At 51.5% G+C, this 25,617-nt stretch overlaps 1 protein-coding gene across 11 annotated transcripts in view; it reads left to right on the top strand.

Moving 5' to 3' along the window:
• The window catches only part of UNC13A (unc-13 homolog A), a 69,501-nt gene that overhangs the window by 32,907 nt on the left and 10,977 nt on the right, over positions 1 to 25,617 (top strand). For 4 of the 11 annotated variants that reach the window (XM_027548211.1, XM_027548212.1, XM_027548208.1 and 1 more), the window contains 29 exons: positions 977 to 1,055; positions 1,219 to 1,224; positions 1,713 to 1,784; positions 2,073 to 2,292; positions 3,285 to 3,512; positions 4,712 to 4,853; positions 4,971 to 5,140; positions 6,127 to 6,242; positions 7,528 to 7,691; positions 8,058 to 8,208; positions 8,518 to 8,586; positions 8,900 to 8,989; positions 9,219 to 9,353; positions 11,257 to 11,390; positions 12,544 to 12,629; positions 12,825 to 12,951; positions 13,724 to 13,820; positions 14,195 to 14,338; positions 15,167 to 15,250; positions 15,821 to 15,898; positions 16,126 to 16,214; positions 16,879 to 17,031; positions 18,192 to 18,315; positions 19,241 to 19,246; positions 20,809 to 20,847; positions 21,970 to 21,999; positions 23,420 to 23,476; positions 23,832 to 23,912; positions 25,033 to 25,180. In XM_027548211.1, coding sequence (XP_027404012.1) covers positions 977 to 1,055; positions 1,219 to 1,224; positions 1,713 to 1,784; positions 2,073 to 2,292; positions 3,285 to 3,512; positions 4,712 to 4,853; positions 4,971 to 5,140; positions 6,127 to 6,242; positions 7,528 to 7,691; positions 8,058 to 8,208; positions 8,518 to 8,586; positions 8,900 to 8,989; positions 9,219 to 9,353; positions 11,257 to 11,390; positions 12,544 to 12,629; positions 12,825 to 12,951; positions 13,724 to 13,820; positions 14,195 to 14,338; positions 15,167 to 15,250; positions 15,821 to 15,898; positions 16,126 to 16,214; positions 16,879 to 17,031; positions 18,192 to 18,315; positions 19,241 to 19,246; positions 20,809 to 20,847; positions 21,970 to 21,999; positions 23,420 to 23,476; positions 23,832 to 23,912; positions 25,033 to 25,180 — 3,119 coding nt within the window. The remainder of the gene's footprint in view (positions 1 to 976; positions 1,056 to 1,218; positions 1,225 to 1,712; positions 1,785 to 2,072; positions 2,293 to 3,284; positions 3,513 to 4,711; positions 4,854 to 4,970; positions 5,141 to 6,126; positions 6,243 to 7,527; positions 7,692 to 8,057; positions 8,209 to 8,517; positions 8,587 to 8,899; positions 8,990 to 9,218; positions 9,354 to 11,256; positions 11,391 to 12,543; positions 12,630 to 12,824; positions 12,952 to 13,723; positions 13,821 to 14,194; positions 14,339 to 15,166; positions 15,251 to 15,820; positions 15,899 to 16,125; positions 16,215 to 16,878; positions 17,032 to 18,191; positions 18,316 to 19,240; positions 19,247 to 20,808; positions 20,848 to 21,969; positions 22,000 to 23,419; positions 23,477 to 23,831; positions 23,913 to 25,032; positions 25,181 to 25,617) is intronic. The other 7 variants (XM_027548215.1, XM_027548216.1, XM_027548218.1 and 4 more) reach the window with 5 other exon arrangements.

The raw sequence follows: 25,617 nt of genomic DNA, 5'->3' as shown, positions 1-25,617 counted from the left end.
CTTCAGGGAATGCTGGTACATGAATAGCACCCCAGGGCTTGTCCTGGTGTCATTGGCCGCAGGCATCACTCTCATTGGCCAGTGGGAACATTCAGGAGAGTAACCACAGCTGAATTGTCTCCGGGATTAGTCTCTCAGTAAAGTGAATTTGGACTTGCCGCCAGGCATCTGCCACAGCCCTCATTCCAATTCACCAGCTATGCCAAAGCAGCAGAGAGGAAATAGCACACATATCATTTCCTGTTTCCTCCTTCCCATGGGCTTTGAAGTCCCTTCTTCCAGGATAGACTTTAAATATGCACATATATTTCCAATTTTGAGCATAAAGTTTTCATTGATTTCTTAAATATATTTTTATTTAGATTTGCCTTAATTCGAATTTTCATTAAATGTGGGCAACTGCATCTCCCCATTCCTCAGACCAGGAAGTTGAGGCCCAGTGTCTTTGTTTCTTAGGGCTGCCGTAACAAACTGCCACGAACGGGGCCCTTAAAGCAACAGCATTTATCCTCTTGTGGTTCTTGGAGGCCAGAATTCCAAAACCAGCGTTGGCAAGGGTCATACTGACATCTGTAGGGGAGAATCCTTGCTTTTCTAGCTTCTGGTAGTTAGTTGTTGGAAGTCCCTGGTATTCCTTGGGTGGTAAACGAGTCACTCCAGTCTCTGCCCCTGTTATCACACCACCGTCTCCTCCTCGTGTGTCTCTCTTCTTATAAAGATACCACTTACATTGAATTAGGAATGAATCCTACTCCAGTATGATCTTGCCTTAACTAATTACTCCTGCAATGACTCTGTTTCCAAATAAGGTTCCATTCTGAGATACTGGGGGTTAGGTCTTCAATGTATCTTTTGAGGAGACATAATTCAACCCTTAGTATCTGGGGAGATCAGGTATCCTCCCCAGGGCTAAGATAATGTCTGTTGAAGGAAGGGGGACTTCCCTGGGCCCTTGACGTTCCTGGATGTCTTGCAGCCCTGGCGGTGGTCTCATCATCATTGATAGCATGCCGGACATCCGCAAGAGGAAGCCGATCCCACTCGTGAGCGACCTGGTGAGCGCCTGTGCCCTCCCCTCCCCCAACAGAGCAGCCCTGCCTCAGGCAGTGCTCAACCTGTACAACTGCCCATGGCAGACCTGGGGCTAGGGGCTGGCCAGGCATTCTCTGAGACTAATGTGATCTGATTTCTATTCTGCGTGCTGCCTGGACACTTCAGGCCATGGTGAGTGACGGTGACCCAGGCCCTTGAATATCCTCCCCAGGCCCCCACCCCGCACTGGGATCTTCCAGCTGGCCCCCAGCACATGGGTTCTAGGGAGGGAGCCTTGCCATGTACTACATACAGTTCACTGGTGGGAAGAAAGGAGGTGACTCCCCACTTTGGTTCATGCTGTGGCTGGTGGTTTTGTTCTGTGGCTGGTGACCACGGCCAAGTGTAGTTCCCTAGTCTGGTCCATTGTGGTGAGGGATGGCTGAGTCAGAGATGTGGAACTGCTCCCCTTCCAGGGTCTCTTCTAACCTGGAGCTTCTGTTACTTCCCCAATTTTTTTTTTTTTGCCATTTTTGCTCTCACTGCTGTGACCTGTTTCCTGTTTGTGGCTGTGACCTGAATCGGTGGTTGGTGGCCTCAAACCGTGGATTCTGCCTGCGGTGATAACCCTGGGTGTCAATGGACCCTTCTGACTCCCTCGATGACTTCCCTGTTTCCAGTCCCTTGTCCAGTCCAGAAAAGCAGGCATCACCTCCGCCTTGGCATCCAGCACTTTGAACAACGAAGAGCTGGTACGTGGGGCTCTTTTCCCCAGATTGGAGGGTGGACTGGGCTGGGGGTTCCTGGAGGAAAGGAAGTGGGGTGTGGCAGAGACAGGCACTCCTCACTTTACAGAATTCGACAACACAGCAGCATAGTCTATACACAGAAACCGTGGATTCCTACAGTGTGGAGGTGGGGGAGGGACGGGGACTTTACCGTACTCAGCAAGCCGAGGAGGTGGAAGGCGGAGAGGGAGAGGGAAGAAGCCAGTGCCCCCAGGTTAGGGCTCTATGTCACATGCCCTGCTTCCCCCGCAGAAAAATCACGTTTACAAGAAGACCCTGCAAGCCTTAATCTACCCCATCTCGTGCACGACGCCACACAACTTCGAGGTGTGGACGGCTACCACACCCACCTATTGCTACGAGTGTGAGGGGCTGCTGTGGGGCATCGCGCGGCAGGGCATGCGCTGTACCGAGTGCGGTGTCAAGTGCCACGAGAAGTGCCAGGACCTGCTCAATGCAGACTGTCTGCAGCGTGAGTGCTGGACGCTGGCGGGAGCCGAGCGGAGACCAAGGGGAGGGACTGTTAAGGATAGGGGCGGGGCTCTGACGAGTGGCGGGGCGGGGCGGAGCTATGCTGCTGGGAAGTGTTGGGGGGTATTGGGAAGGGAGAAGTGCACGAGGTCCTAGAGGGGTGGGGCAGGACTCAGGGAGGAGCTAAACGGTACACCATGGAAGGATGCGCGTGCGTGCTCGGTTGTGTCCGACTCTCTGTGACCCCACGAACTGCAGCCCGCCAGGCTCCTCTGCCCATGAAGATTCTCCAGGCAAGAATACTGGAGTAGGCTGCCATGCCCTTCTCCACGTTTGGCAGGAGGGTTCTTTACCACTAGCGCCACCTGGGAAGCGAATAAACTGTACAAGGGGTGGGCTTAATGGGAGGTAGAGGTTTTTTCACGGAGAAAAATGGATTATGGTTAGGGTTAACTCAAAGGACAGAGAGGACTCAAGTTGGGCAGAAGAGTAAGAGAAGGGGGGGTACTGGGCGAGGGCTGGGGTCAGAGCAGGAGGGGACTCCCGCGGAGAGGAGGGGCTAAGACAGAGGGTGGGAACTTTAGAGGGAAAGGCCTGTTTGGGGGAGAATTCAGAGAGCTGGTAGGAGCTCTGGTATCTCTTGAGCGCTTCCCAAGTAGCTCAGTGGTAAAAAAAATCTGCCTGCCAATGCAGGAGACTGGGGTTCGATCCCTGTGTCTGGAAGATCCGCTGGAGAAGGAAAACGTGGATTGCCACCCACTCCAGTATTCTTGCCTGGGAAATCCCATGGACAGAGGAGCCTGGCGGACTACAGTTCATAGGGTCTCAAAGAGTCGGACACAACTGAGCACGCACTCTAGCTTGGGGGCAGTGACTCACCTGAACCCCGTATCCGTGACAAGGGACGAGGAAGCCCTGGAATGAGAATCAGGGCTGTCGCTTCTGGGAGGGGGTGCACTGTGTAAGATGACGCCTGTCTGCGTCCATCCTCAGGGGCGGCGGAGAAGAGCTCCAAGCACGGGGCGGAGGACCGGACGCAGAACATCATCATGGTGCTCAAGGACCGCATGAAGATCCGGGAGCGCAACAAGCCCGAGATCTTCGAGCTCATCCAGGAGATCTTCGCGGTGACCAAGACTGCACACACGCAACAGATGAAGGCAGTCAAGCAGAGCGTGCTGGACGGAACATCCAAGTGGTCGGCCAAGATCAGCATCACTGGTGAGGCCTCGGAGTGGGGGAGGGGCTGCCACGGGGTTCCATCTTAGCCTCCTGCGGTCCCTCCCACGCTCCTTCCTTCCCTTTGCTACACATATCTGAGGGTTTCCCTGACTTTCTCATGGCTGTGTGTACATGTTTGTGCCCACAGTTGGGCATATCTCCAAACGTGTGTGCATGAAACGGTTTCTAGGTGTATCTCGGTTGGTAGACGCTAGAACCAGACCTGAAGAAGAGATGAGGGCAAGCAGTTTATCTGGGAGGTGAACCCAGGAAGCACCCAGGAATATTGGGAAGTGACACCAGGAGGGAATAAGTCCTACCAACTGGCTCTAGTGGTAAAGAACCTGCCTGCCAATGCAGGAGACATAAGAGATGCAAGTTTGATTCCTGGGTCGGGAACACCCCCTAGAGGAGGGCATGACAACCCACTCCAGTATTCTTGCCTGGAGAAACCCATGGACAGAGGGGATGTAGGGCTACAGTCCTGGAGGTCTACAGTCCATAGAGTCGCAGAGTCAGATATGACAAGCGATTTAGCATGCGCGCGGGGTGCCACCTAGCAAGCGATGTAGTGGACACATGCAACCACTAGGGGACACTATTGAGCTCCCAGACCTGAGAGGTCCTTCCCAGGGGCTGGGGCCTTGTAGTGTTTATCCGTTCCTCACCCTCCTTGGGATTTCCCGGGAAACAGATGACAAGATGAGGATTTCAGGGCAGATGGGTATCCGGGATGCTGTCCCAGAAAGTCCCAGTGGGAGATGGAGACTTGGATGGAGTGGGAGATGCCAGCAGGAAGGATTTAAACAAGTAGTTAAGCAGGACTTCCAGATCCTCCCTCAATTTGGGAGCAGGGAGGTAAGAAGCTCAGAGGAGGATGCCAATCGGGTCATACTGTGGGCAACTGACGGCTCAATCCTTCTGGGGACTTTATGGGGGCTGTGTAGAGCATATGCATGAGAATGACCCGCCCCAGGGGTGACCATGGGGCACCTTCACCTTCACCGGGTGAGGTTTCCCCGGGTTGTTAAAGCGCGAGCACGTCGCGCATGCGCAGTGGGTATGCTTACGGCTCCTGTGGCCAGAGCAAAGCCCTCAGTCCTCGTCACAGGGGTTCCCTGCGGAGCCTGTGGGCGTGACTGTTCTTGGCCTGCCTACTCCTGGAGCCCACATTTATATTTGTTTTGTGTGTCTTCCAGTGGTCTGTGCCCAGGGGTTGCAGGCAAAGGACAAGACGGGATCCAGTGACCCCTATGTCACCGTCCAAGTTGGGAAGACCAAGAAACGGACAAAAACCATCTATGGAAACCTGAACCCCGTGTGGGAGGAGAACTTTCACTTGTAAGTGTCTGGCTGGGGCCTCCCATACGGAGCTTCCTATGGGGGCAGCTGAAGGCGGCGGGGATGGAGGGGGGCAGCTTCAAGAATCCTGCCCTGACCTCCTCCTCCCCTCTGCAGTGAATGCCACAACTCCTCAGACCGAATCAAGGTGCGCGTCTGGGATGAGGACGACGATATCAAATCTCGCGTGAAGCAGCGGTTCAAAAGGGAATCAGATGACTTCCTGGGTCAGACGATCATCGAGGTGCGGACACTCAGTGGCGAGATGGACGTGTGGTACAACCTGGGTGAGCAAGGGTGGGGTTCGGTGGGGGGCAGGGGAGGGGGAGTCCCAGCCGAAGTGGGGAGCCTGGCTGGAGGGAAGAGACAGTGTCCGGAGGAGTTAGTCTAGGAGCCCAGTCTAATGAAGGGGGCATGGTCAGTGGGGCCCCATCTGATGAGGAAGGCAGAGTCTGTGAGCCCAGTCTGATAGGAGCAGGAAGCCCCCAGGCTGAGAGGGTGAGCAGAACCTAGGCGTCTCTTAGTTCAGTTTGGGAGATTGAGGGAGGGGCAGAATCTCCATATCCCATTCTGATGCGGGAGGCACAAACAAGACCAGAGGATCCTAGTGCAAGGAGAGAGGCACAGAGCCAGGCATCTAAACTAAGAAGGGGAATTGAACTTTGAGAATCCAGCATAAGGGAAGAGGGAAGAGGTGGATTTGGGGATTCCTAATCTGAGAGCGGGAGCCATAAACCCAAGAACTCTAGGAAGATGAGTAGGATCTGTGAGCCCAAACCAAGGGCAGAGGAAGAACCTCAGTCTGAGAGGGGTGAGCAGAGTCTTGGAACTTCTTAGTTTGGTTAGAGGAAATCTAGATCTCCCATTCTGATGGGGGAGCCAGGAAGCAAGACCTGAAGACAGTAGTCTGAGGAAAGAGGCACAGATCCAGGAATCCTGTCTAAGAGGATAAGTAGATTCTGGGGAGCTTGATCTGATGAGGAAGACAGAGTCTGAGAGCTCAGCCTCGGGAAGAAGCAAGGCTCTGAGTATAAAGAAGGAGATGCAGACCAAGGCATTTAATCTGGGAGAGGAAGCAAGATCTGGGATCCTAGTTAGAAGGCAGACACAGGGCTTAAGAATTCTAGTCTAATGGGAGAGACACAAGTCTAGGGAGCCAATCTAAGGAGAAACTCCTAGGTCTCATCAAGGAGTCTGGGAGGCCTGTAGTTAGGCATATGTGAAAATAGCCTGGGGCTATAGTTCCGACACTGCCATCATTTCTGCTCTGCAGACAAGCGGACTGACAAATCTGCTGTGTCAGGTGCCATCCGGCTGCACATCAGTGTGGAGATCAAAGGTGAAGAGAAGGTGGCTCCATACCACGTCCAGTACACCTGTTTGCACGAGGTGAGGCCCGCTGCTCCACCTTGCCTTTGGAGTCCACCTTCATCCCCCACGTTCCCTCCGCTCACCACTCCTACCTGCCCCAGCTGCTTCTTCCTCTTTCTGACCACACCACCCACACTCCTCTGGGCCTCTAAGACTGTCCCCCATGCCATTCTTTCTGCTCCGAAAACTCCTCCCCATCAATCAAGTTCCATCTTCAGGCCCCTCTCCTCTGGGAAGGGGAATGGACCCCCACCAGCAAACTCCAGGTCTTCCATCTGTCTCAGCCCTGAACACTCACAGTTAGGTTCTTTGTGCCAAGGTTTGTCTCTTCTAACTGCCTGGGGGTTCCTGGAGAGAACTCAGTTTGTTGATTGAATGGATGAAGGAGTGCTGAGTGGATAAAAAGTGCGTGAAAAGATGAAAGGATGGGTGGATGGATGTGTGGTTGAATTGTTGGAAGTACAGATGAATTGAATTGGTGAATTGGAAATAGTTGGATAGATGGGTGAGTAGATGGATGGACAGATGGATGATGGATGGAAAGATGGATGGATAAATAAATTGATGGGTGGATAGATAGGATAGATGGTTGAATGGGTTGATAAATTATTAAATGGAGAGATTAAGCTGAATGGGTAGTTAGATGGGATAGAAGGATGTGTGGTTGAATTAGTTAGAGGAAAGTTTGAGTATAGAGGTGAATTTGGGGGTTGTTGGAATGGTGGGTAGGTAGGTGAGTGGATAGACAAATGGATGGAAGGAAGGGTGGGTGGATGGATGTGTGGTTCAACTACTGGAAGTATAGGTGTGTGGATGGGAGAGTTTTGAGGTAGGTGGGTGGATGTGTAGGTGCACAGACAGGTGAGTGATAGATGGGTGGATTGATGGTTGATGGGTAGAAGGATGAATTATGGATGGACAGTGAAGTTGTGGGTAAATGTATGGGATGGATGGATGTGCGGTTGAATTATTGAAAGAGTGAATACGTGAACAGGTGGGTTTTGGGGTCGTTGTATTGATGGGTAAATGAATAGATGGATAGCGAGATGGATGGGTGGGTAGGTGGCTGGATGGCCAGACGTACAGATGGATGGGTGTGTAGTTGAACTGTTGGAAGGATGGATGAGGGCTAACTGAAATTTGGGGTAGTTGGATGGATGGATGGGTGGTGGATAGACCAAAGAGATGAATGAATTAGTGAATAAACAGATCGGTGAATGAGGTAAGCTGCCGTCTACCTGGGATCCCTGACCCTTTGTGTCCCCTTATACTCTCGATGACACCTTCTCCCTTGTGGTTGCAGAACCTGTTCCACTTCGTGACAGACGTGCAGAACAATGGGGTCGTGAAGATCCCAGATGCCAAGGGTGATGACGCCTGGAAAGTTTACTATGATGAGACAGCCCAGGAGATTGTAGATGAATTTGCCATGCGCTACGGCGTCGAGTCCATCTACCAAGCCATGACGTAAGGCTGCAGACTGAGGTGGACGTGAGGTGCAGGAAACGTGGCGGGGTGGAGGGATGGTTACTAAGAGGCCACTGGCAGGTCTGGGGTGGAAGGGGCTCTTGGGAGGGAAATCCAGGGAGAAGATGAGTGTGGTCGGGGTTCTGTAATTTTCCTGGAGGCTAGGGAAGTGTCATTGGTGGGAACCTGAGTGACAAGGATGAGAGCTGGAGATGGAGGCAGAGATAGGGCAGTTCAGAGAAGAGACAGAAACTCAGGGCAGAATCAAGCAGAGGGTAAGGGGATGGTTTGCGAGGTTGGGGGCTGTCTTGGAGGCATTCTGGGGTCTGGACACCAGGCCCAGTGCTTCCCATTCCCTCCTACCAGCCACTTTGCCTGCCTCTCGTCCAAGTACATGTGTCCTGGGGTGCCTGCCGTCATGAGCACCCTGCTTGCCAACATCAACGCCTATTATGCTCACACCACCGCCTCCACCAACGTGTCTGCCTCTGACCGCTTCGCCGCCTCCAACTTTGGGGTCAGTTCCAGGAGCCTAGAGATAAGGGAGAGCTTGACCCTGTGCTGGTCAGACCTCATGTGACTCCCAGATCCCCAGTCTGGACCTCACTTGCTGTGTGACTTTGCACCATTCAGTTCCCCTCTCTGAGCCTAAATTTGCCCCTGTGTTGAATGGAAATGGATGTTATGAGGGGTCAGTTCAACAGTGGATGGGGTGTTTGAGTATATAGCAACCTCTTAGCCAATATGTCAGCCAACTTTGGCTGGTGCGCTTGATCCCCAAGTCCCTGCTTTCGCCCAACCTCCTCCTCCACCTCTGCCTCCTCAGAAAGAGCGCTTTGTGAAGCTCCTGGACCAGCTGCATAACTCCCTGCGGATAGACCTCTCCATGTATCGGGTGAGAAGTGCACGTATGACGATTCACTCAGCACATGCATGTGTGTGCCTGGAGGAGACTGCTGCCAGCAAGCATGCATATCGGAGGGCCCATCTTAACATGTGGAATGTGTTCCTCCAACACATGTGCACATTTGTGGGCAGCACCTGCTCAGCACATTTAGTACATCCAAGAAGATACCCCTAGATACTTCAAGATGTTCTCAATTGCCCCTAACACACCTCTTGAAACTTGGAGGCTCTTGTGTCTCCCCTAAAACATGATCTCCCATTAACCCCTAGCCTTCTTCCATAACTCCACCTCCCTTCCATAGAATAACTTCCCAGCCAGCAGCCCAGAGAGACTCCAGGACCTCAAATCCACTGTGGACCTTCTCACCAGCATCACCTTCTTTCGGATGAAGGTAGGTAAGGGGACCTAGTTCCATTAGCTCTCCGAGAAGGATACTCCAGGACTGTTAGGTCCTAAACAAGTAACATTTCATCTGGAAAGCAGGGCCCTTTCTCAGTGACCCTGTGCTTCCATATTGCTACATCATTTCCTTAAACATAGATCCACCTGTAGCCACTTTCTAGGTACCTCCTGTCCCAATTTTGCACAACCATACCCTTCTCCCTTCCTCCTCCCTCCAGGTACAAGAACTCCAGAGCCCACCCCGAGCCAGCCAGGTGGTGAAGGACTGTGTGAAAGCCTGCCTCAACTCTACTTATGAGTACATCTTCAACAATTGTCATGAACTCTATAGTCGAGAGTACCAGACTGACCCGGTGAGAACCCCAGATGAGGCAGAGGGGACCAGGGGGCTCCAACTAGACCCTGGTCTGAGTCTCACTTCCCAAGTGATTTAACTCTTCTCAACCTCCGTATCTTCCCCTGTAAAATGGAGTCATAAACCCACACCTCAGGACTGAGGAGGAAATTCAATGAGATGCAAGCTTTAGATAAAGTATAGTTAAGTACTTAGCATCTGGTACACAGTAGGAGCTCAATCAGTTTGGTTTTAGGGGCTTCCCAGGTAGCTCAGTGGTAAAGAATCTGCCTGCCAATTCAGGAGCCGCAGGAGTCAAAAGTTCAAACCCTGGGTTGGGAAGATCCCCTGGAGGAGGAAATGGCAAACCACTCCAGTATTCTTACCTGGGAAATCCCATGGACAGAGGAGCCTGGCAGGCTACAGTCTGTGGGATCACAAAGAACCAGATATGACTGAAGTGTCTGAGCACAAACTTAGTTGAGTCTGGCATAGTACAATGTGCCTGCAGTAGAGTACCTGTTCAATAAATGTTGAGTTGAATTGAATTTCTTCAGTTCAGTCTTGAACTCAATTTATTTGAGTATTTATTTATCTATTTGAGATCTTTCAACACATTGTTTACACATATAATATCCCAGGATTGTCAATGAGGTTTCAAGGAGTTTATAGTCTACTGGGGGGAAAGTGTATAAATTGGAAATTTACAACCGGAGTTATTAGCATTGGGATGGAGAAATCACAAGAGGCTGTGGGAGCTGAGCCCTTCCATCAGCTTGGGCTTCTGATACGAGATAACACAGATGCTGAATTCCGCTCAATTTTCTTTTATTCCGTTCATTTACATTCAGATGACTTGAGTTGAAATCAAGTAGCTCTTAACTGGGTTGGGATGAAGTAGATTAAACTGGATTTGGTTTAGTTCAATTATTAATATAATAATCAGTTTAGGTCTGTTTATTTCTATTCATGTGACTTAAGTTAAAATTGCTCTAGGCTAATCAGGTGAGCATCACCAAGTTGGACTGAGTTGAGTAAAAATTTATTCATTTCCAGTTAGTTTTATTTGAAATTGTTCTTGACTGGGTTGAATTGGCTTGAGTTAGGATGAGCTTGGCTGTTGGATTAGGTATAGTTGAGTTCAGTTGAGTCGGACTTATTTCAGTTGAGTTTATCTACCAATATTTTCTCGTTTCCATTGATTGACCAAAGTTGGATTGAGTTGGCCTGAGTATGTTAGGCTAAGCAGGTGAAGTTGGATTGGGTTGACTTGGGTTGAATTGAATTAGATTACTTTAGGTTGGATTGAGTTCAAGTTGGTATATTTCCATTATTTTGATTTAGATTGATGTTGATCTTGGGCACATTGGTTAGGTTCAATCCAATTGGACTCATCTGAGTTTAATTCAATCCTGTTAAGTTTAATTCTATTCATTCAGTGTAACTGGCCCTGTTCCACTGAATTAACTCTGAGAAGTGCCATCTGTTAACCTAAGTAGTCCTGATTTGCATTTATTTCGATTCTGTTTGGTTTAGTGGGCTTGAGTTTGTTCAACTAAATTCAGTTCCACTTATTCTTATGAGTCTAATTAAGCTTCGTGAGCTGTGTGGACATGAGCTCTCTTGAGGCCTGTTTTGTTGTTGCTGTTCAGTCGCTAAGTCGTGTTTGACTCTTTTTGACCCCATGGACTGCTGCATGCCAGGCTTCCCCGTCCTCCACTGTCTTCCAGAGTTTGCTCAAACTCATGTCCATTGAGGCCAGTTTACATGAGTTTAATTCCTTTTTCAAGAAGACCTCCCACCTGAATCATACACATGTTAGTTGGGCCCTTCCTCCCTAACCTCCTGCCCCTCAATAATGAACTGTCTGAGCTCCCTACCCCTGAACCCTTTGTGACCAACATCCCCACTGTTCTTTCCAGGCCAAGAAGGGGGAAGTTCCCCCAGAGGAACAAGGCCCCAGCATCAAGAACCTCGACTTCTGGTCCAAGCTGATCACTCTCATAGTGTCCATCATTGAGGAAGACAAAAATTCGTACACTCCCTGCCTCAACCAGTGAGTTCTGTGTCTGTGTAATTAATTATCTGGAGGTCGTCATGAATGTGTGTCACAATTTTGTGTCTTGTGTGTAAAGGCAACCCTATCTAATTATATACGAAATGTGTATATGGGGGCAGCTGTGCATGTGGTTGTGCATGGATGAAATACAGCATAATTTGCAAATGGAATTGTGCGTATATACACAACCACTGGTCTAGTCAGACATGTATTTTCTATGCGTTGATGTGTGTAACAGTGTGTACCTATATATGTATAATTTTATGTGTCTGTAGGTTCATAAATAACAATAGTGTTGCTCGAGTATTCCCTGTGTGTTAGATACTCTGCTAAATCTTTTGCATGTACATTGCATTATCTCTTACATGTGTGAATGTAATTTTCTGTATCGTTGCGGTCTGTGGGTTTAATTGTTATTTGTGTACAGTTGTGTACTTTAATATGTGATGTGAATTGGGTAATTATGTATGAATGTGCGCACAGTTTTGGTTTGTGGCTTTACATGTCTGTAGAATTTTCATCTGTGTTAACTGAGTGAGCTATTGTGTTTTCTTGCTCCCTGAAGTGAATGCTAGAAGGGCTCCTGACTCTGGAGTGCCAGCATCTCTTGGCACTTAATATTAAGTTAAGATCAGGGATTTTGGATGAATGGACCAAAGGGTGGACAGATGAAGGGATATATGGACAGGTGAATGGAGATGGATAGATGAATAGATGGATATATACACAGGTGGATGAATGGATGGGTGAATGAATAGATGGATGGACAGACAGATGGCTGGATGGATAAACAGATGGATTAATAGGTGGATGGATGAATAGATTGGTGGACAGATGGTTGGGTGAGTAAAGGAATGGATGCAGGAATAGATGGGTGGTGAGATGGGAGGATGGGTGACTAGACAGATGGGTGGGTGAATGGATGGGTAGACAGATGGATGAGTGGGGTAACGAATGAATGGAGGGATGGGTAGGTGGAGGCTCAGAGAGAAGCAGACCTCAGTGCAGAGTCACTTAGCAAGTCAGTGGCTATGAATGAACTTGAATCCAGACCCCTTGCCTGTCCCACACTACCCTCTAGGACTGGGAAGGCCAAAGCAGCCGATCTGCTTCTGTCCGCCAAGGTTTCATACTTTATGACCTTCACTAGGTTTCCCCAGGAGTTGAACGTGGGTAAAATCAGCGCTGAAGTGATGTGGAATCTGTTTGCCCAGGATATGAAGTATGCAATGGAGGGTGAGTGACCCCAACCCCTACATCTCCCAGCCTGGAAACAGCGGTTAGCTTTGCCTCAGTGTCCCTACTAAGGTTGTGAGTTCCCCTGGTCCCTCATATTGGAGGTCAGACCTCAGTGATGGCCAGAGTGGGCACTGCCAAAGCAGAGAGAGGTAGACACCTCCGGCTAAGTTGCCCCCTTGCTTTCCCCACCAGAGCATGATAAGCATCGCCTGTGCAAGAGTGCCGACTACATGAACCTCCACTTCAAGGTCAAATGGCTGTACAATGAGTATGTGGCTGAGCTGCCTGCCTTTAAGGACCGAGTGCCTGAGTATCCTGCGTAAGTCCCCTGTCCTGAGCCCAAGCCAGAACTGTAGTGCTGACAGCTAGACTGAAGTCCCATATGGGAGAGTTGACGTCCTCAGAGTTCCCTGGGCGTCAGACAGCTAGACTGAGGTCCCGGGCGGGAGAGTTGACGTCCTCAGAGTTCCCTGGGCGTCAGACAGCTAGACTGAGGTCCCGGGCAGGAGAGTTGACCTCCTCAGAGCTTCCTGGGCATCAGGGGGGCACAAGTGAGGTACAATCCCAGTGTTCTCCATTCTCAGCTTTTGAACTATGGACTTCTCTAGCCAGATAGTTAATGATCAGAAGATCCAGGAACCATGCTGAGCAGTCCCACTTGTTCTTTCTCCTTTAATCCTTTTGCCAATTCTATGAGATAGGAGTATTGTCATTTCTACTTTGTGGATTGAAAAATAGAGGATAAAATACTGAAGGATTTGCCCAAGATGATGTCCAATTAGTGACAGAGCCAGGATTTGAACTCGGGACGTCTGACTCTTGGGCTCTGTTGGAAAGTGGGATGGTCACCGTTTACCAGGACCTACTGTGTGCTATATCAGGATCTCAGAGAATAAACCCACTTGCCCAAAGGCAGTTTATCCACCAGGATCCCACATGTCTGGGCCTTGCTCCGACAATGGTCATTCAGTCCATTTCAAGGGTGAGGTAGGAGGGGAGCTGGGGAGTGGCCACCCAGGCCATAGGTGAGTCTGGGCAGAGGATTAGGGAGACAAGAGATGGTAGGGCCCCATCTTGGCTGTCCATTCCAGGTGGTTTGAGCCCTTTGTCATCCAGTGGCTGGACGAGAATGAGGAAGTGTCCCGAGATTTCTTGCATGGAGCCCTGGAGAGAGACAAGAAGGATGGGGTAAGAAAACTGATCCACCACCAAGCTTCCAGTCTGCCCGCAGTGGCCTCACTACTTCTGGGGTCCATTGAGATCCAATCTGGGGTCAAAACTGCCCTTGGGATGAGACCAGTCTCTGGAAAACATGTCCATCTTTGTCTTGTTCACAGTGTTGATGGGTCTTTTGTTCCTCTATCAAATGAATGAGAGTTTATCAAGCCTGACCCATCCCCCTGCATCCACCTCTGAGGCTTGGCTCTGAGTTCACCTTGCCCACTATCCATCTCACTGTCATCCCAGGGCATTCTGGTTCTCCCTGTAAAGCAGGAGGGTTGGACTGTGGGGACTATCTGGCTCTGACCTCTCTCCTCTCTCCATCCTCCATTCCAATGCAGTTCCAGCAGACTTCAGAGCATGCCCTGTTCTCCTGCTCTGTGGTGGATGTCTTCTCCCAGCTCAATCAGAGCTTTGAGATCATCAAGAAACTCGAGTGTCCTGACCCTCAGATTGTGGGGCACTACATGAGGCGCTTTGCCAAGGTTTGGGGGTGTGGATGGGGTCCAGGTGGGGGATGGAATAGGGTCAAAGTCGGGGTTGGTGTTGAGGTGGGATTGAGGTCAAGGTTGGGGTTGTTGATATCACTGGTGTTAAGGTAGGGGTTGATGCCAGTGTTGGGATTGGTCATGCCATAGACATTGGAGTCGTGGTTGGAGTTTGGGGTTGGGATTCGAGGTTGGAGGTTGGGTTGAGGTTAGGGTTGAGGTCATTGAGATTGGAGTTGAAGTTGGGATCAGGGTTTGGGTTGAGAGTTTGAGGTTGGGGTTAAGGTCAGGGTCATAGTTAAAGTTGGAGTTGAATTTGGACCTGGGGTCAGGGTTAGGGGTGAGATTGAGATTTGGGTTAGTTTTTGGGTTACTATTAGGACTAGGACTCAATCAGACATTGAGTTTGGAGTGAGTATTGGGATTTATATAGAATGTGAGCAGGTATTGAGGTGAGTTTGAAGGTTGGGGCCATTGACCTGGGGTTGAAGTTCAGCTGGATTGACTTTAACCTGGGGTAAAGTTGAGGATTGTAGATAGGAATTGGGATTCAATTTGGGACTGAGTTATGCTTATGCTTGGGGTTAGGTTAATATGACTGCTGGGTTGCTCTGAAGAGGAGCTATGTCTGTGTGAAACGATCATCTTCATTGGTGGTGTCTCCCCTTCGTCATGATGGACATTCTGGGTGGAGAACTTGCCCAGCCCGGTGGTCCATCGTAGGTGCTGGTAGGGGTTCAGGTTCATCCCTGATCTCACTAACGGTTCTTGCTGGGCCCACCAAGCCCAGCCCCTTGTCTCACCCACCCTCTGTGTCCCCTCCAGACCATCAGTAATGTGCTCCTCCAGTATGCAGACATCATCTCCAAGGACTTCGCTTCCTACTGCTCCAAGGAGAAGGAGAAAGTGGTGACCTGCGGGGGTCCCTGTCCTCTTTCCCCCAAGCCCATTTTGTACCCCCAGAGCATCCTTCCCTGGGCTCTGATACCTGTGTCTGCATGTATGTCCAACTGTGTGTGTGTGTCTCTGTGTCTGGCTGTATGAGTCCAGGGGGATCTACAGGTGAGGGGACATGTCTTCAATGTGTCATCGTCTGGTTGTTGTGAATGAAGTCCTCAGGGAGTATGTATGTGAGCTTACAAAGTTTTGAGCCCATGTAGAATACTGGTGTGTGACAGAAACGCCCCTTTCTGCTACTCCCAGAGGTCCAGCCCTTCTGGACTCACCAGGTCCAGCCTACCCAGAGGGGAAGTTCTCCTTCCCCCTCTTGATCTCTAGAGATCCCCCCAGGACTCCCAGGGACCTGATCCCAAATGCTGTCTTTCATGCTCAGATGACCTTATGGGACCCCAGCTTCCTCCAGACACAGACCCTGTAACCATCTGAGGTCCCTGGCAGTGGGAGGGTCAGGGAGGCCCTGGGGGGAGGCCCTGGGGAGAGGTCCTGAGCCCTGACTCCCTCCTCTTTTCCCATCTGCAGCCCTGCATCCTCATGAACAACACTCAGCAGCTGAGAGTTCAGCTGGAGAAGATGTTCGAAGCCATGGGAGGGAAGGAGGTGAGCCAGGGTCTGGGCAGGGTCACTATCATCCCCATGTCCCCACAGGCCCCAGAACTCGTACCTGATGAATTCCAGCTCAGCGACTTCATCAGACCCAAGCAAGCAGCTTAACTGTCTGAGCCTCAGTTTCCTCTCCAGCTCCTTTCCCCTGAATTGGATGGGAAAATGCCCCATCCATGCGGATGCCCTATGAGCCTGACCTGATGTTCCTTCTCGCTCCTCAGCTGGATGCCGAGGCTAGTGACATCTTGAAGGAGCTACAGGTGAAACTCAACAACGTCTTGGATGAGCTCAGCCGGGTGTTTGCTACCAGGTGGGGGCATCTCCAGAGCTGGGAGCAGAAGGGAGGGGACAGTCCCCAGCCTGGGGCATCTGGAGACTCAGCAGATGTAGTGGCGAAGACCTCAGGCCCTTAGGAGCTATACAAAGCTGAGTTCAAGCCTAGATTCCCTGCTTACTACTGTGTGGCCTTGGGTGAGTTGTTTAACTTCTCTGAATGTTAGTTTAACCATCTATAAAGTGGGGATGATGATAACAATGTGAAAGTGTTGATCACTCAGTCGTGTTCGACTCTTTGTGACCCCATGGACTGTAGCCCGCCAGGCTCCTCTGTCCACGGAATTCTCCAGGCAGGAATACTGGAGTGGGTTGCCATTCCCTTCACTAGGGGCTCTTCCTGACCAAGGGATTGAACTCAGGTCTCCTGAGTTGCGAGCAGATTCTTTACTGTCTGAGCCACCAGGGAAGCTCAGATGGTAAAGATGATTAACAGTAGTACCTGATGTGTACCATGTGATGAAATAGACAACCCAAGTAAATATCTTAGCCTGATGCCCAATTCTGCTATTAAACCCCACTCCTGTTATATGCCATGGCTCTCTGATGCTGGTGATAAAAGATCCACAGATCAGCCTCATCCTGCCCTTCTTCCAGAGGCCAGGAAGTCTAATCTGAGGTCCTCCTCTCTGTGTCCCCAGCTTCCAGCCACACATTGAAGACTGTGTCAAGCAGATGGGTGACATCCTCAGCCAGGTGAAAGGCACAGGCAATGTGCCAGCCAGTGCCTGCAGCAGCGTGGCCCAGGACGCTGACAATGTGCTACAACCCATCATGGACCTGCTGGATAGCAAGTGAGCCAGGCTGGGTGGCCAGGGTCCACAAGGGAGGGCTCCTCGGGTGGGGCCTCAGTAACCTTGGGGCTGGCCTGGAGAGGATAGTCAGGGTATGCTTTCTGGGTGGTGGTTGAATGGTTTGGATGGGCGGGTGAGCAGAGGCATGAAGAGATGAAAAGATGGGTGGGATAATGATTGGAAGGATCAGTGGGTCAATATTTGTATGAATGAATGGATGGTGAAAGCCATGAGGGATGGATGGGTGGATGGATGAGTGGATTAAAAGAAAAATGCTTAGAAAGCTATATGGAGAGTATATGGATAAAAGGATGGATGGACAGATGGATAAATGGATGGAGAGTTGGGTAAATATTTGGATGGATGAATAACTGTTTGGAGGATAGGTATATGGATGTATGGGTGGGAGGATGGAAGAAAGGAAAGAAAGGAGGTAGGGAAAAGTGATGGTTGCTGTTGTTCAGTCACTAAGTCATGTCCAACTCTTCGCGACCTCATGGACTGCAGCATGCCAGGCCTCCCTGTCCTTTACCATTTCCCAGAGTTTGCACAAATTCACGTCTATTGAGTCAGTTCACTTTCACTTCATTTTTTTCAAAAAATGATAGAGGAAGCATTAGGGTTGGGGGAAGGATGATTTGGTGGAGGGTGGCTAAGTTGTTGGAAGGATCATGACAGATTACCCTCTGTCAACCCCATATAGCCAGTTATGAACTCTGTCGTTTTCCCTCTCAAGGTTGTCCCCTTCCCTAGCATTCCCTTCTTCTCCTGAGCATGGCCCCAGCCCCCGCATAGCCCGTCTCCAACCTTCCTATTCTAGTTCATCCCCCACTCTATTCGTTCAAATAGAAAAATCTGGCTCTCTCTCTTGAACACTCCACAGCTCCCCCATTGCCCTCATGCTAAGGCCCAGGCCTTCCTCCTAGATTTTGAGGCTCCTTCCGAGTCCCGCTCCTGCTGATCTCTCCAGCTGCCGTTCACTCTTCCCCCTGTGCGTCACACACTGTAGCCCCATCAGACCACCTGGGGTCTGTGTACAGGCTCTGGACCCTCTTGCATGTCCATGGCATGCCTTCCCACCTTGCCCATGTAGTGAGGGGAAGGGGTTCCTCAGGTTGGGACCATCTGGGCCCTTTCTCAGACCTATCCCTTGCCCCCAGCCTGACTCTCTTTGCCAAAATCTGTGAGAAGACGGTGCTGAAGCGGGTGCTGAAGGAGTTATGGAAGCTGGTCATGAACACCATGGAGAAGACCATCGTCCTGCCACCCCTCACTGACCAGACGGTGAGGCCTGCAGGGGCCCAGAGGGAACACCTGGGCCACTCCTCTGTGAGAGCCCAGAGAGCTTGATGTCAAAGGCACTGGGGCTTAGAGGTCATCCAGGCACAAGGGCCATTTGAGAGGTCACACATGGGTGAAAAGTCATAAAAGGGTCAAAAGGTCACTCGGGTCAGTTATTTAAGGGTCAAAGAGGTCAAGTAAAGAGACATCTAGGGGATATAGGGGTCATAGGAGGAACAAGTGATTATTTAAAGGTCAGAGATTACCCAGAAAATAGATCAGCTTGGGCATCAAGGCCATCCATGGGTCACAGAGGTTATAGAGGTCAGTGGGTTCATCAGGGGGCTGTGGAGGTCAATCAAGAGGCAAGTAAAGGAGATACCCAGGTTTCAAAGCTCAGAGGCCAATAAAACAGAGTTCCAGGAGGTCAACCAGAGGTTATAGAGAGCTCGGAAGTTAACAGATGTCAAGCAGAAGTCCGTGGTCATCTGGAGACCAGGACCGTGCCCCTGGGACTCTTCTGGTCACAGCCCAGGGATAATGATCTGCAGAGTCAGGCTGCTGGGTAGGGGTGAGGGATTGTGTCATCTTCAGAGGGGTGTGGCTGGATGTGGCTTCCCTGGGGAGGTGTCGGGGCCTAAGGACAGTGAGGGCATGTAGTTAAAGGCACAGCATAGAGTGGGAGGAAGTTTCTGGGTGGATGAGGGAGGCGTGGGAGGGGCGGCGGGGGCAACCGAGAGGCAGGGATGGTGGGGGATGCTGGAGACCTCCAGCTGTCCGCCGGCCCGCTCCTCCCCTGGACTGGGCTGGGCTGGGACACGGGGTCCGCCCTTTGGTGCCGTCTCCGCCCCCTCCCTGGCTTTTCCGGGAGACTCATGGTGACTTATTCCCCCCTCCCCCACCGCCCCGCCCCCATCACGGCTGACAGATGATCGTAAGTAGAGGCCCCTCTGTCCGTCTGTCTGTCCGTCCGCTCTGTGTCTGGACTCGGCCCACCGCGTGGCTGCACCCTCCCCCCCGCCCCCGCCCAGCGCCCCCTCCTCACCTACTGGCCCCCCACCCACTGTCCCACCTTCCGCCTAGATGTGCCTGTGTCTGTCTGGGGCGGGGCATGGGGAGGGGCGGGGCCGGGAGGGAGGGAGGCCACGCCCCACCCCGCCCAATTAGAAGTACGGAGGAGGGGCCTTCCGCCTTCCGAAACCCGAAACCCGGGTCCACCACCTTCACTCTGCTGACGTGATTTAGTTAGAATTCACCCTTACTGCCATGCTGAGACGCCACCAGGATATCTGGGTCTCTCCCTGAAGCTTAAAGGATGTTCAAAGTCAATGGAACTTCTCTGACCTCCCTTTTCCACTCTGAACTGTTAGTAACCGTACGAACTACACCTTCACCACCCCGGTTCCCAAAGCTATCGGATCAGGCAGACCGCCCATCACCCCTGCCCACCCGACTCCCACCACACATGCTAACACACAGGAATCCCAGACAGGCACCCAGGTGGGGACAATGTTGTGACTCCTTGGTGTCAGGCAGACTTGGCATCAAATCTCAGCCCAGCCGTTTTCTCTGTGACCTTGGGAAGTCACTTCACCTCCCAAACTCCATTTCCTTGTCTGGGGGGGAAAAAAAGAGGTTAATTGTAGCAGCTCTCTGAGTGTTGTTTTCAGAACCAAGTAGGATGATGTGTTCAAGTGCTCAGTGACTGACTAAGGCAGTGCTCGCTAAGTTAGAGCTAATATTATTGGTGGTGGTGGTTGGGTGTAGACACACAAAAGGGCAGAGATCAGTTAGAACCACTCTGGAGTCCTCTTTTTGGGCAAGACAAGGCTGTTATAAAATTCAAGTTTTGTCGAAAACTTGCTCGGGCTCATCTCACTTCTTGTGGCTGCAGTCTGACTGTAACCACGCGGTGGCAACCTATTCACCTACAGACAGTGCGTCTGTGGGTAGAGAGCTAAGGGAATATACATTTGCTGAGGATTTCCTGTATTCCAGACCTCACGGCTATTGTTTCAGCTCGCCTTCATGACACGCGTTTGAGTGAGATAGATATTATTATTTCCATTTTACAGATGAGGAAAGTTGAGGCTCAGAGAGGAAGAGTCACCTGGTCAAAACCACATAGTAAATATATGCCAGGATTCAAATTCAGGTCTGTCTGAACATGGAGCCCATTTACTTTCCTGTTGACTCAAAAACCAACAGCCTCATATATACAGTAAATATAAATGGATTATATTTTGGCAGTGACTTCTCTTTCTCTGGCTCTGAATTTCTATTTCTCCTTCTCTCTCTCTTTCCTGCCTCTCTGGCTCTCACACCTTTTAAGTCAGTCATTAAGGCACACACATTATTCCCCCCAGCAACTGTCTCCAGCCCACTGTGCAGTGAAGATGCCCTCTACTTCCTATCCCCATGAGTGTGTTTTCTCACCCTGGGTTCCCACCCCACACAGCTTGCTAGGTTGATCACCCTGTGACATTGTCTCTGCAGGGCACCCTCTTGAGAAAACATGGCAAGGGATTAGAAAAGGTAATGAGGGCCTCGCCTGTGCTGAGGCCCCAAACTCTGCTGTGTGGGTGTGTGTGTATGTGTGTGTGTCCACTTGCATGGGCAGGGAGGTCAGCTGGGGGTTTCATGGGTAGGAGGTGGGTGCCCTAACCGAGTCCCACAAAACCAGGAATCAGAAACAAAGTGGATCCCCAGGGACATAGCTTGGAGCATGTGTGTTTGTGCACACACAGCCCCTGTCCTCTCACAACAGTGCCCAAAGGGCTAATCCCAGTCCTGGGCTCAGCTGAAATTCTTTTGCCTTTAGAAGGGCCCAGACACTGGACTGCCCTGAACTGAGACATGTTTTGTTCATTTTAATGGATGTTTGTTGTAAGGAGATGGGAGCTGTGGTAATACATGAACAGTTACCCTTGCTGTGCACTCATATAGGAGCTATCGTGCCTCTGTGCACGCAAGGTGTGTCTCCACTTCATGAACAGAGGTTGTAGGGCTTCCAACTCACCCATCCAGCCCTTTGGAGGGCATATGTGTTCAGTATGTTCAGGCACTCTGTGCATGTATGTGCATCCCTGTCAGGGTGGAGAGTGTGGGTTTATTTGTGTGATTGTGTACATGTGGCAGGTGTTTAGTAGTACATGTATTTTAGCTCCTGAGTTCTTTTGCATGTGTGTGTGTCTTTGTATGTCGATCCAGGTGTGTGTGTGCATAAACGTTCTGCATACCCGTGGATATGCCTGGGTGTGTGTCTGTGTATTGTGTGAACTTGTGATACTTGTGTTAGTATGTCTCTTTAGAGTCAGGCCTGCTGGGGTGAGGTCTTGGGAGTTGAGGAAGGAGAGACCGCAAGCTCTGTCTCTCTCTTCCCCGCCTCCCCAAGGCACCCAGTCTTGGGGCAGGCTGACTGTGGGATTGGATACCTGTCCCAGGTGATGGGCTGACTCTAGTCTCCTGGCAGTTCAGAGTCTGACCCCGAATCCCCACCAGGGGAAGGGAGGTGCCTAGCTGGGGAGGGGGTCCAGCATTGGACCCAGAACCTGGGAGGGAGCTTGTGGGCTGTGTGTTGAGGGGGACAGGAAAGCCCCACTGAATATCTTCTCAGCAGCAACCCAAACTCTGACCCTCACCTGATTCTCTCCACAGGGCAGGGTGAAATTGCCAAGCCACTCAGATGTAAGACCGGCCTCTCACTGTCTGTCTGGCTCCCACCCTCACCCCTTCCCCCGCACCCCACCCACGCCTCTTTCCACTTCTGTGATCCGTGCCGTCTGGGGGTGTACTGTGACCCTGTCTGTCGGTCTCTTCTTCCTCTGTCTGTCTGGCTTGCTCGTGAGGGGTGGCAGGGGCGGGTGGCAAGTGGGGAGGAGGGTGTGGCAGGGGAAACCGAGGCCCAGGCTGGGCTCGGGAGTAACTGTGCCTTGTGACAGCCTCGGGGACCACAGACAAGGACTAAGAAGAGTAGCTACAGCCAGGATGATAATGCTAATACCACTAGTGGCAGGGTGACCGGACCCCACTGGCCAGCTTGGAAAAGCATCAGTGTGATTCCAAATATTCCAGCTGAAAATGGCCCTCCTCCCTGCTTAGCCTTGCCCAGGTCTCCCAGGCCACCCCAGGACCAGTAATTCAGGGCTCGTAACCTCAATGGTACTCAGCCCCACCCCCACCATCCCCTAAGCTAGTGTAGGTGCCCCTAGCGGCCAGGGGAGGAAACTGAGGCCCAGAGAGGGCTTGAGACATGTCTCAGTTCACTCAGCATCATGATGGGGGCTGAGGGGCAGGATATATAGCTTCCAGGCCAGGGCCCCGTCTCCCCTAGCGCTGCCCATGACCTTGATACCGAGTAGTAATAACTGTGAACACTGAACAAAGACATGTTTAGTCCCAGCTAAGCCACAAATGGAATAGGATTTCCTCCATCGGAGATGGGAAAACTGAGGCTCAGAGAGGTTCAGTGACTTGCCCAGGACCACACAGCAGAGCTGGGATTTGAACCCAGGCCCACCTGGCCCATCGGAGCCATAACCAGGATGTCATCTTGCTGATGTCTGTTTTGGGGAGGAATGGGAGATGGGTCCAGAGGTGGGTGTTAAGGGGGAGGATTCTTTCTTTAAAAGTTCAGGTTAACAGTCCCCTACCCACCCCCTCAGATTACTGGGGAAGTTTTCCCACAGAGGGAGTTGGGCCCATGGTGGGTGGTAGGTTTCACCACAGTCCATCCCGTGGTTTTTTCAAGGCTCCGTGGCCCGGGGCTGGCAAGTCCCACTCATACCCATAAACATCAAGTTGGGCTTCCCCCTCCCACTGCCCTGTTTTCTTCTCTGTGCCATAAACCTGGGGCCATGGTGGAGGTGGGAGGATGGGTAGTGCCCCTCACAGGACTGAGATTCCTGGGGACAAGGTCACCATCTCCTCCTCAGCACTTTCTGGGGGATCCAAACGTCTGTCCCCAGGGTGCAACCTGGGGACAAGGTTGTCCAGAGCCTTTGGACAAGAACCAAGATGGCGTCCAGGGCTAGGGTGTCAATGAGGGCTTGGGCACTGGGCAGGAGGGCCTCACCCTCACCGGGGTTATGTCGGTTATTACCCACAGGGAACCCAGATGATCTTCAATGCAGCCAAGGAGCTGGGTCAGCTATCTAAACTCAAGGTGAGGCCAGGGGTTGGGGGCTTCCTGGGGAAGAGGTCTGAGAATAGTGGCGTGCTTTGCAGGCTCAAAGGACAGAAACCCTATTCAGACTGGCTTAAGCATAATTTATTTGCTCAGTGTATTGTAAGGTTCAGCTTCAGATACAGCTTGATCAAGAGGAAAATAATTATTCAGCAAATGTTTATTGAGCACATGTCGAGTGTCAGCCACATGCTAGGCACTGAGAGCACAATGACGAAAAGAAAGACCCACTTGTCCAACTCCTTGGAGTTTAGCGAAGATGAGACCCATAGATAGGCAGATCTCCAGGGAAGAGTTTGCACTGCCCACCTGGCCCCTCTCTCCATCCATCCAGGACCACATGGTACGAGAAGAAGCCAAGAGCTTGACCCCGAAGCAGTGTGCAGTTGTTGAGCTGGCCCTGGACACTATCAAGGTGAGAGGCCTCCCCTGCCCATCCCAGGGGGGGCAAGCAGAGGATGTGGCTAGTGTGGACATGAATCTAGGCTGAAACCCACCTTAATCCATTCCATTTATAAACACTCCCTGATCACCCTTCTTTGTCAGTTCAAGGCTGGCTGAGGGCAGACCCCTGTGGACATCCCCAGCTCTGTGGGGTCAGGACAGGGTACTGGAAAGGATGGGAGAGCCCAGGGAGGGCTTTCCGGAAGACAGCATATGGGAGGTGGAGTTTGAGGAATAGAAATTCACAAGGCAAAACAAATAGAGCATTCTTAGGCAGGGAACCAGCCCTTGCGATAACATGGAGCCGTGAAAGGGAGCTGTGGTTTCCATGAAATAAAAAGTGTGAAGACTACTCTTGTAGAAGGAAATGTTTTGTTGAAATGGAGAATTACAGCGAAATATGGTTGGCAACATATTAAGGAGCGGTGGTTAAGGAAAACCCTTTGAAAACTTAATCAAAGAAAGACAGGGAGCCAGCCATGGCAAAATGGAAAATTAGGGGTGGGGACTGGGAGGACCTTCTCACCAGCAAACATAGAAAGTGAAAACGCCATGAGGCGAGGGAAGACTTTGGGAAAGGTTAGGAGATTGCAGGTTAGAGCTGCAAAGGGCCAGGGAGGGGGTGCAAGACATGGGTGTTATTCTGAGGGTGCTGGTAGCCCACCTGTGGGTTTGGGGCAGGGGTAAGGGTGGGAGTAGCAGGACCTGGGTTTTTTGTTTGCTTGTTTGAATATTTATTTTTATATATTTACTTATTTGGGTGTGTTGGGTCTTACTTGCGGCTCGCAGGGTCTTAGATCTTCAGGGCAGCATGTGGGATCTTTAGTTACAGCAGTGAACTCTTAGTTGCCCCACGTAGGATCTAGTTCCCTGACCAGGGATCAAAACCACACCCCTTGCATTGGGAGCGCAAGGTCTTGGCCACTGGACCACCAGGGAAGTCCTGGGCCCTGGGTGTTATGAAGACCCGCCCTGTCACCCCACCCATCACAGTAGAGGGCAGCAGAGTGGGGGAGGGGCGTTGGGGCTGCCCAGCCAGAAGGGCAGGTCGAGGGTCCGAGCCTGACCTCTTTCTACCCTGCTCCCCACAGCAATACTTCCATGCAGGTGGCGTGGGCCTCAAGAAAACTTTCCTGGAGAAGAGCCCAGACCTGCAGTCCCTGCGCTATGCCCTGTCCCTCTACACGCAGGCCACCGACCTGCTCATCAAGACATTCGTGCAGACGCAGTCGGCCCAGGGTAAGGAGCCGCTGGTTAGCGCGAAGAAAATCCCACCTCCCGTAGGGGCAGCACAGCCCCAAGCCCCGGCGAGGCGGTCGCCTTGGACTCACCTCTGTGACGTCACGAGTCCGGGAAGAATTGACAGCTCCGGGGCGCACGTGAGCTCCATTATGTCACCGGGCCAATGAATGATCTACAGCTTGTACGAGCGACATCAGTGGGCCAGGAGGGAATACATCTCCTGGGAAAACCCATGACGTCAGGGGGTCAGGATGTAATAGAAATCTGTAGAGCGGGACCTCTGTCCGCAGGGACCAGGAGTGATTGACAGCAGTTGGGGGGGGACCTCGACTCCTTGGTTCCAGAGAGTGGTTGATAGCTTTAGGGGAGGGACTTTGTGAGTCGGAGACAGTGATTGACATCCATGGCAGGGGCGGGATCTCTGACGTCACGAG

Source organism: Bos indicus x Bos taurus, chromosome 7, assembly GCF_003369695.1.
Source record: "Bos indicus x Bos taurus breed Angus x Brahman F1 hybrid chromosome 7, Bos_hybrid_MaternalHap_v2.0, whole genome shotgun sequence".
NCBI lineage: Eukaryota > Metazoa > Chordata > Mammalia > Artiodactyla > Bovidae > Bos > Bos indicus x Bos taurus.
Note: the sequence above shows the minus strand (reverse complement) of the source record. Positions and strands in the feature narration are given on the sequence as shown.